Source organism: Saccopteryx bilineata, chromosome 2, assembly GCF_036850765.1.
Source record: "Saccopteryx bilineata isolate mSacBil1 chromosome 2, mSacBil1_pri_phased_curated, whole genome shotgun sequence".
Lineage (NCBI taxonomy): Eukaryota > Metazoa > Chordata > Mammalia > Chiroptera > Emballonuridae > Saccopteryx > Saccopteryx bilineata.
In genome coordinates this window covers 254531447-254541797 of record NC_089491.1, presented here as the reverse complement: position 1 = coordinate 254541797, position 10351 = coordinate 254531447, and the positions used below count along the sequence as shown (strand labels likewise).

Below are 10351 nucleotides of genomic sequence, written 5' to 3'. Positions count from 1 at the left end.
GGCATCTGAGGGTGGTTTTGTTGATAGTATTAATGAGATTTAATAAAGAATAAAAGGTTAAAAAATAAAAATAAAAATCAAAAAGAGTTGTTTTTTAAAAATTAATAATTAAATAAAGAAAAATAAAATAAAATTAAAATTAAAAAAGGAAATTATTCTCCCCCCTCCTTTTTTGCTCTTCTCTCCTCTCCCCTCTTTCTTGAGAAAATCTTGTGGTGAACTGTGAATTATATTGTACTAAATAGAACAAACAATGCCTGTACTGGAGGTCCTGAATTGGGGAGAAGTAATAAAGGGGCAAAAAAAAAAAAAAAAAAACAGAAAAAAAGGGGGTATGGAACTACAAAAAGCAAATAAGAAAAAAATTTGGGTCAAGAATAAAATGATTTGCTTTTAGGTATTGGTTGACTAAGAGTTATGATGAGAGGAATAAGAGGGAAACAGGAAAATGGGGAGACAAATTAAAAAATTACTATTGTATTTAGTGGAACAAGAACTAGATAAAATGGAGAGCCAGGGATAGGAGCACTGCCAGTGAGTTAAAAAGGTGAAGTAAAAAAACCCCAAAATGCCACAAACATAAGTTTGAGTCCCAGATATGATAATTTGTTCGTTATTGAGGTTTGAATGAGAGGATACGTAAAGGAGAAAGGAAGAAATTAATATAGAGGGAGAAAAGAAAGTGAGAGAGAGAGAAAAAAGAGGGTACCACTAAATGAAGAAAAAAGAAAAGAGAGGAGAGAGAGAGAGAGTTAAGAGTTTTGGAGTGCAACCCTCATAGAGAGAAAGGAAGAGGAAAGAAAAGATACTGGGAGATGTAACACTTATGGGTAGTGTAGTTCAAGGAGAGGAAAGAGTAAGACTGGCAGATAGTTAAATGACCAAATTGGAAGAGGAAAAAAAAATCAAGAATGAAAATAATAGAAACAAATGAACAAATATAATAAAATGGGATAGGTTATAAAGTCTGTGGAGTATTCTTGATTTTGAGAGGTTATCTTCTTGCTTTTTCTTTTCTCTCCCTCTTCCTGGTCAGTGACTCTGTACCCCGGGTTCTGCCCCTTTGGCACGCTCAGGTAGAGGTTTGCAGTTGATAAGTCTCTATGGCGATGTCATGTATTGTGTTTCAGTCTCGTTGGCAGTCGAGACTCATTAGCATTTATAGGCTCCGATAGTCAGAGAGTCCGTATTCCTGGAGCCTCTCTCCTAGTCTTTCCTTCCTCAATTAGTAGCCTGATAATCCAGCTATGGGGATGCTGCTGCCTCTGCCTGGATAGTAAGAGTCTCAAAGAGCTGGCAATTCCCCACTCTATTCCCACTCAGCACAGGGCTCTGGGTAAGGCTCAGTCAGTCAGAGCTGCTAGCATAATCAGGTGAGGCTTCCGCCCACTCAAGGACCTCTGGCTCTGCCACTCTGTCTGGTAACACGGGCGGGTTCCCATTCCTGGGGTGCTTGGAGGAAACTCTTGCTCATTATCTGTACACAGACCAGGATTTCATGCTGGAAGTCTCACACTCTAAGTGAAACCCCCGCCCGCACGGAAAAGTTCCAGCGTTGGAATTGGCTCTTGCTCCCTCCCCATACACGGCTTTTTCAGGGCACTGGGGCGGCCTGGAGATTCCACTTTTGGCCCACACAAAGGCCCCTGACTCTGCCCCTCTGTGGGATAACACGGGCGTGCACTGCCGAGGCACTCGGAGGAAACTCTCCCTCACTATCTGCGCGTGCAGACCAGGATATCAGGCCAGCAGTCTCACCCTCTGAGTGAAATCCCCCGCCTGCACGGAAAAGTTCCAGTGTTGGAATTGGCTCTCGCTCCCTCCCCGTGAGCAGCTTTTTCAGAGTGCTGGGGTGGCCCGAGATTCCACTTTTGGCCCACACAAAGGCCCCTGACTCTGCCCCTCTGTGGGATAACACGGGCTCCCATTCCTGAGGTGTTGGAAGGAATCTCTTGCCCACTCTCCGTGCGCGCTGACCAGGATATCAGGCCGGTAGTCTCACACTCTGAGTGAAACCCCCACCCGCATGGCAAAGTTCCAGTGTTGGAATTGGCTCTTGCTCCCTCCCCATGTGTGGCTTTTCCAGGGTGCTGGGGCGGCCTGGAGATTCCGCTTTTGGCCCACACAAAGGCCCCTGACTCTGCCCCTCTGTGGGATAACACGGGCGTGCACTGCCGAGGCACTCGGAGGAAACTCTCCCTCACTATCTGCACGTGCAGACCAGGATATCAGGCCAGCAGTCTCACCCTCTGAGTGAAACCCCCGCCCGCACGGAAAAGTTCCAGTGTTGGAATTGGCTCTCGCTCCCTCCCTGTGTGCAGCTTTTTCAGGATATCAGGCCGGAAGTCTCACACTCTGAATGAAACCCCCGCCCGCACGGAAAAGTTGCAGCGTTGGAATTGGCTCTCACTCCCTCCCCATGCGCGGCTTTTTCAGGGTGCTGGGGTAGCCCGGAGATTCCACTTTCAGCCCACACAAAGGCGTCTGACTCTGTCTCTCTGTGGGGTAACATAAGCGCCCACTGCTGAGGCACTCAGAGGAATCTCTTGCCCACTATCTGCGCGCCGACCAGGAGATCAGGGAAAATGGCTGCCCCACTTGTCTTTCTTTGTCTGGGTTTGGCGCGAGTGTTAGCTTGTATTGACTGGGTTGCCGCAGGCACAGTTTTTACTCGGCTTGGATCTCTGTGCCACAGCCTGGTTCGGCCGTTTGTGCCACGGCCTGGATCTATTCACCCCCTTTGCCCACCTCAGTTTCTATATTCTCAGTTCCCAGTGAAAGCAGCCCTATTTAGGTTAGTGAGGAAAGCGGAGCATTTCTTACTTCCTATTTCCTTCAGGATTTGATTATATATTTAGCCAATTTTTCACTCGACCATACCTTCGGGTGTATTGTGAAACATCTGGAGGCTCCAAGGATAGGTTTTTCTGTTTCTGGTTGAAGATCTTGTTGAGTTTTGGGGGAGATTTATCGGTATCGCTTCCTACCGTGCCATTACTCTGATATCATCTCCAACCTTAAATTATTTGAGAAGATTTATTCTTATTAAAATGTAATAATTTCAAATTTATAAGTATCTTTTAAATTTTATAAACTTAACCACTACTAATTAAAACATAATATTATTGATGATAGCAATTACATGCTGGCAAAATGTATTGACACCAATGTAGACTTATGTTTCTGATGACAGTTTAATACGGTCTCCGTGCTTTAGAAGACATAATCATAAAAATAAAAATCCTCCATTATAACATTTTGTAGATACAGAGGTCTTCAGGCTCTGTCATCCTATGTGTGAAATTTTTTCTTAAAAGCCTAAAACAAAGAGGTCAAGGGAAATGGAAAATTACATATACCGGTATTCTGTTCACACAGTTCCCCCACCCCACACCCCTGTCCTCTGGCAACATTTCTGAGGTCAGACCCTGGAAGGAAAGTGTCCCAAACAGGAAGGCAATGATGGCAGCAGGATGGTCAAGCTGTGGTCTTGGGGCAGGAGGAAGGCATCCTGGAGGGCGGAGGGAGAGCAGGTGCAGCACAGCATCTGCGTGAACCCTGGACAAACAAGTACCGCACGTGGCACTTCCCTCTGCGCTCCCTGCTCCTCATGGGGCAGAGGGAGGGACCCTGATCCTGGATGTGCTCCAGCCTCCAGTCCTTCGGAGCCCTAGAAGCAGGACCCGGGACCCAGTCCCACATCTGTCCTGTGTCCTGTGAGAAGGGCTTTAGACCCAAAGCCCTGCTCCCAGCACCAAGTGACCCTGTCTCCCGTGGACAGGACCTTCCTGGGTAGAGCAGCACTACTGTCTCTTCATAAACTGCTTCACAGGCTCCTGCTGAGCCCTGTTCTGAGGGCCAAGCTCTCCTGAGCGGGACGGACACGTTTCCCGGAATGGAACTTCCTGCCCAGTGCAGCATTTTCTAGCTCTGGATTCTGTAAACACCACAGAGATATTAGGAGGACATGGAAACGTGTACTTGGAGGTAAGGGTTTCCACATTTCTTATATAAGCAATTAATTTCATTAAAGAACATTATTTAGCATTGTAGTTAATGGATGGACACTGACATCAGACAAATGGAATCCAAACATACCTATTTCTAATGATTTAACAAAGGTATCATGTGTGTACGAATGGTACTTAGCACTGTGGCTGGCTTGCAGTAGGGGCTCTGCGCGTTAACTATCACCTGTATGGAATTCTTAACAATGGTTAAGTCACCGTTGCTCAGGACTTGAGAAATACTATGTAGTACTTGCAGATACTCAACATGATTAGTAACTAGGGAAATTGACATCGAGTCCACAATGAAATACCACTTTACCTCTACTAACATAGCTGTCCTTAAATATTTATATCTATATAAAAAATTTGGTGAGAAAATGAAAAAGAAAAGAGCCCTCACAATGCATTGGTGGAAATATCAACTGATGAAACTACTTTGGGAAACAGTCTGACTGATGCTGAAAAAGTGAATCTTACACTGACCATGTGACCCTGCAGTTCCACTTTTGAGTAACTTCCCAAGAAAAATAAAAACATATGTGCACACAATAAAGTATGTGTAAATGTTCACAGCAGCCATATTCTTAATTTCTAAAAAGTGTAAGTAATCCGCATTGTCCATGAGTGATGAACGGATGCACTAACTGTGCCATGTCAGAACCATGGGGCATTGTGTGGCAATAAAAATTAAGAGGCACAGATCCCTCCACAACATGGTGCCTCCAATGCTGTCATGTGAAAGCACTCAACAAAGAAAACCACATGCAAAGGACCAAATGTTATATAGCTTAACAGTGTAAACCTCACAAAAAAATAAATTCGTAGAAATGGAAATAGATCAGTAGTTACTGAGTGCCGGGTGAACGTAGGAATGGCAGTGACTGTTAATTTGTTAATTGTCTCCCCTTCCTCAAAAGACACAACAGAAAGATTCTACAAATACCCAGATTGTGCAGGAGGGATTCAACTCATGTGGTCACAAGTGAAAACACAAACACCATAATGAGAACGGGTGTTCCTTCCATCTGACATTACTGGGGAAATTTACAATGGATTCAACAAAATCCATGGCCCTTTCTCCTCTCCTCTGAGTCACATGGGTGTGACCAGGGGCAGCAGGATATATGTCAGACTGTTCTTCCGGACAAGAACTAAAACCTGAGATGCTGTGTCTTTAATAAATGAAGAAGGTGAGTGGCCATGATGTGAGACCTGGAGAAGGAGACTCAGCAGTGGCTCCGAGGAGATGCGTGACCATGATGGATCCATGTTCATGGCACCTGGAGACCCGGGAGTTAGGTCACTGGGGGAGGCACAGACAGCAGTCTGACCCAGCTCAGGGCGGGGCACCCTGAGAGAGACTCAGGAGTCACCTGCAGACAGCTACTTCACTCTAAGTAGGAAGTGAACATGGCACAAAGGCTGACCTGGTACAAGGGACAGGAAAATAGGGTCAGGGACTGTGTCCTGATGACCATTTCCAGAACGCCCTCAGCCCTTCACCTGTGCAGAGAGAAGGGTGAGGAGGGAGGACCCCGGGTCAGGGCTGCAGTGTCCTCAGAGTTGGGATCCTACAACTCCCCACACCTTCATGATCCTCCTTCAAAGCTTTGTGAGGTGGATCTCCATCACCTGGTGTTCCTAAACTTTAATTGTCCCCAGCTTCATTGACATCTTGGCACAAGCCTCAGGTCACATTGAGATGGAGAAGAGAGGGGGCTCTCACAGAACCTGCACAGGTGTGAGGAAGCTGACACTGGTGTCTCTTGTGCACAAGGAGGTCACACACAGTCACGTCTCACTCTGAAAAAGGCTCAATTTTCTCAGCATCCCTGGAGCCACAGGCACATGTTTCCTTTGAGCCTCAAGAGGAAAATGACAGTTCCCACAGACAGGCCACAGTGAGGAGATGTAAGGAGAAGATGAGAGAACTCTTAGGACTGGCCCCTGGGAGATGAGTGAGGGATACTCTGCACCCAGTGACCGACCAGAAGCACTCAGACCAAATCCTTTTGTGAGTCAGACTTTGACTCTGGGTTGGCTATGGGTGAGGTCAGACACCTCCTTCCTCAGCTGTCATCCCCAAGGAGAGGAGCACAGCACCAAGACCTGATGTATGTCTGTGTGCACATGGTCATGGTGAGGACGTGATAGCAAAAAATGAATGAATATATTGACTGAGGAAAATGAGAAGACATTGCCCAGGCACAGGTACAAGGTAAGGAGTTGCTCAGAACAGTCACTCTGAATTAGACTTTAACACAAGTAGAGCAATGTTGACAGCCTCAGGCCGGCAGAGCACAGTGAGGTTTTAGTATCACTTCCCCGTGACTTTGGAGCACTGTGTAACTCTTACTGTCACGGTGCCAGGTCACACAGTAATAGTCTGCCTCGTCCTCAGGCTGCAGCCCAGAGATGAGCAGGAGCTCGCATTGGCCGAGGCATCTTTGGATCCAGAGAAGCGGCTGGGGACCCCGGAGCCCTGGTGCTTATCTGAGTCTGACTTGTAACCCAGGAGATACCGGGGAGGGCTGCCTGGCTTCTGCTGGAACCAGTATATAGCATAGCCGCCAACACTGAAGCCACTGCTCAGGGTGCAGGTGAGTCTGGCTGATGCTCCAGGAGATGCAGAGAGGGAGGGCAGCTGAGTCAGCACAGGCTGGGACAGGGAACCTGCAAACACAAATGGCACATGGGACAAGGACCAAAGTAAAGCTTAGGGTCTGAGCCAAAGAAACTGATACAAGATTACGGCTGCTGTGTGTCTGTAAGGTCTGTCCCTACCTGCGCAGTGAGAGAGGAGCACAAGGAGGAGAGGGGTCCAGGCCATGGTGCTCACAGCCCTGAGCCCACAGTGGGGCTGGGCTGCCCCAGGCCTCCTTTTCTTCTCCCCCCTCTGCCAGAGGAGGGGCTGTCCATGCAAATGTGTGTCCCTCAGTGACCACCCAGCTCCTCCCTGAGCCCTGGTGCTGAGCTCAGCTCACACCTCAGACTGAGGAGGATGGATGTTGGCTTCACCCCTTGGGAGAGCCCTGGGAGGAAGCACCTGCTGAGACCACACAAAGGTCCCTACTCAGGGGACTCTGCCAGGACAGAGAGGACACAGCTGCTGCATCTCCATCATTGAGCACAGGACCTATTTTGTGAGGCCCATGATTTGTTCGAGTGGATGGTCCTCAGTGAGCAGCTATGTAGGGACCACAGAGCTTTCCAACAGTGCCCCCACCTGGCAAATATCTAAGAATGCAAAATTTGTAAAAAATTAAGAGATAACCTCTATTAAAAATAATAAAATGCACACTTTCACTGGAAGACACAGAATTGGCTTTGGAATAAATAAAGTAAAGAAAAAGAGAAATTTTAATAGAAAAGTTAAAAATGCAGTGAAAGTACTCTACTGAACAGCATGAGATATGGACAACTCACAAGAAAATATGACCAAGCCTTCAGAGATTAGACAGGTCCCATTTAAGTGCTCTATATTTTCCATCATATTTAAAAGTAGGTAAGATGTCATAGTTTTTGTTAAAATATTGATAGAGTCACTTGACGTATAAATTACACAAAGAAATTACAGTCCAATAACATTAAATATTATCAAATATTTTAAATAAAATATTAACTGATAGCCCAATATCAGATAAGTAACTTCATAATCACACTATTACAAAGTGTGATTTATTGCAGTGATGCGACTTTTGAGTCATATTAAGAAATATTTTCAAATAACACAATGTATTAATGCAACAATAAATATGACCATACTGTCTATTGATGCGGAAAAAGCCTTTAAGCAAATTAACACCGACTCTAAAAAGCCATATAAGGAGGGAAACATGTGCATTTATAATGTGGTAATAAACACTCACAAGCATAACAGCACTAACTGCAGCATCTTAGTTAATCAAATGTGGAAGGAGCATTTCCACAGATATCAGGAACAGGCTAAGGTGACCTTTATCTCCATTATTATGCAAGTATTACACAATGAAATTAAACAAGAGAAGTTTATATTTAGGTCTCAGCTTTGAAGGGAACAGTCAAGTAGACTTTCTTGAAGATGCAAATGGAGGGTATGGCCTTAATGTGACAGTCTGGTGCTGGTGCAGACAGGAAAGCAGGGACTTCCCTGTGACAAGTATTGGTGATGATGGGTGACCGAGATGTGATGGGTGGAACAAGAGGAGTGAGGGGTGACCTTGGCCCTCTTTCCAGGGATAACAGCATGTTGAGGGACCTAAGACATTGCCCGGTCTGATGTCACAATCTGTCATTCACTCGAGCTGCTTCACATTCATGGGGCTTCAGTCCCAGAGCAGGACCCCGCACTGCAGAGCCTTCCAGTGCAGATGAGGGAAGCTTCTGCCCAACAGACCAACACATTGACACAGAAGGATGTGAGTCTGGTGTCACAGGACCTGCTCTGCATGGACCTGGGAGGTCAGACCCTGTCGAGCCCCGGTGTTCCTAAGTCTGACGAACATGGGGAGACAGCTCAACGTTCTCTGTCCTGAGTTCCACAGGTGAAATCTGACAAAGAGCTGATTCTTATTTTCTGGAAAGACTTTTCTAGCAGCCCATGTCCTCCTGGGAAATGCATTCTGGGTCCTTGTTGTCTATCAGTTACAATATGTATCAGATTTGGCCTAGGATCCCATAGAGAACAAGTAGATACAGCAATTCAAAACCATCTGCTAAGAGAACCAGATCCAGGACCTCATAGGGTGATGAAGATCTCACAAAGCCAGGAAAGGAAAGTCACACAGCCTGAGGACAGAGTGTATGCAACTGCTCTAAAGCCGGTAGTCTGTCATTGCTCCCCCTACTGGCCACTGTGCACATCCTCCAGCCAGTTGATGTCCTTGAGCAAATCAAGCAGATGGGTATTTTCACAAGAGTCTTTTCTACATCTAAGAGAGTGAGGGGAGAAAGAACCTCTCTAAGTCTCCATGGAAACAGTGATGCTTTAACAATTGGACTTTTATCCCAATGGAAAAATATAATTGTGTTTTCAGATTGTCAATCTCTATATGTCGTAACACTGCAGCTCCTAACGTGTCTGCTGTGCCAGGCACCCCATGTGTGTGTGGTAACAGGTAACGGGCGACACATGGATACATATATACCAACACAGCCTGAGTGCATGTTGCAGGTACAGAGGGAGCTGCCCCCAGTAGCCTGAACAGAGCTGAGGTGTGTGAGTTGGGATCAGTGGGAGAGTCAGTGATTCTCTCGGCAAAGGGAGGAGAGCGCTCACTCATGTCAGGGGTCAGGGCCGGTGCCAAGGCCAGAGAAAAAGGAAGGCTGTTTGCTGCTGATGCTGGTAAATTTCCAATTGAGACCTGAGAGATAGAGCTTCTGACCATGTGTACCTGCCATCTCCACACTGTCTCTTCCTGCCCTCCATGCCCGGGGTCCTCACAGACCAGACGGAGAAGGAGGAGAAGAAAAGCCTGGGACAGAGGCACCTGGCTCTTGATCAGCATGGGTCCTGGCGGGACAGCTCACCCAGTGAGCACACTGATGGCCAAGCCCCCGCGTGGCCCTGAGGGAGCTGCCAGATGATCAAAGCAATCTCAGGATTGTCACTGTCCCACTCTGCTATCAGGTCCTAGCACCTCCTGTTCTCTCTGACACACCGAGCCCTCCAGAAGAAGAGCACTGGTGTCCTTAACCTCTCTTCTGAAGTCCCTTGTGATGTCACAGAGGGACTCAGTCTCACTGGGATTGTAGACAAAGGGGGTGTGGGGCTAAGGGTGCCCCTCTCACTCCTAAGGGGCCTCAGGCCCTTGTGTTTCAGGTCTATCAACAAAACACACACAGACGTTTATTACATCATCCATTTCACCTCAAAAATGAAGACTATTTGCTCTTCAGTTTTTCACAGTCCAGATGTCCCAGTTTAAATCACTTCTTTTCCCAACACTCCCACCTCCTGTAACTGGAAACCCAAGTGAGACCCGAGGCTGATGAGTCTGGTCACATGCAGTCTCTAAGTCTTTGTTCCTGACATGGGTGGGATCAGCCTCCTCTGTCTCCCTGGTGTCTGTCTGGGCACAAGCTGTGCCTGTCCAAGGAGCTCTGTCCTGTGTGGACATGATCGGGCAGAGGAGGTGCCATTAGAAACATCTAGATAGTGACAAAGAAGGGGACAGTCTTGGAAAAACAGACACATGGAAGGGCTTCTGATCCCCAGGTGCTGGTGACAGAGGTGACAACAGTCACACAAGAATGAGTGTCTGCTCAGGGGTCTCAGAGGGGGTGTCTGTGTCACTTCCTCCTGAGCACACAGCACTGTGTGCATTGAGTCTCATCACCTACAGGAATGTTGTCATAACATT

General features: G+C 46.9%; 1 gene segment (V, D, J or C); it reads right to left on the bottom strand.

The window, feature by feature from the left end:
- Positions 1-6381: 6381 nt before the first annotated feature.
- LOC136322488 (probable non-functional immunoglobulin lambda variable 5-48) lies at positions 6382-6840 on the bottom strand. The segment is given in 2 exon segments: positions 6382-6683; positions 6795-6840. Coding segments are annotated over 2 exon segments (348 nt in total).
- Positions 6841-10351: the final 3511 nt, after the last annotated feature.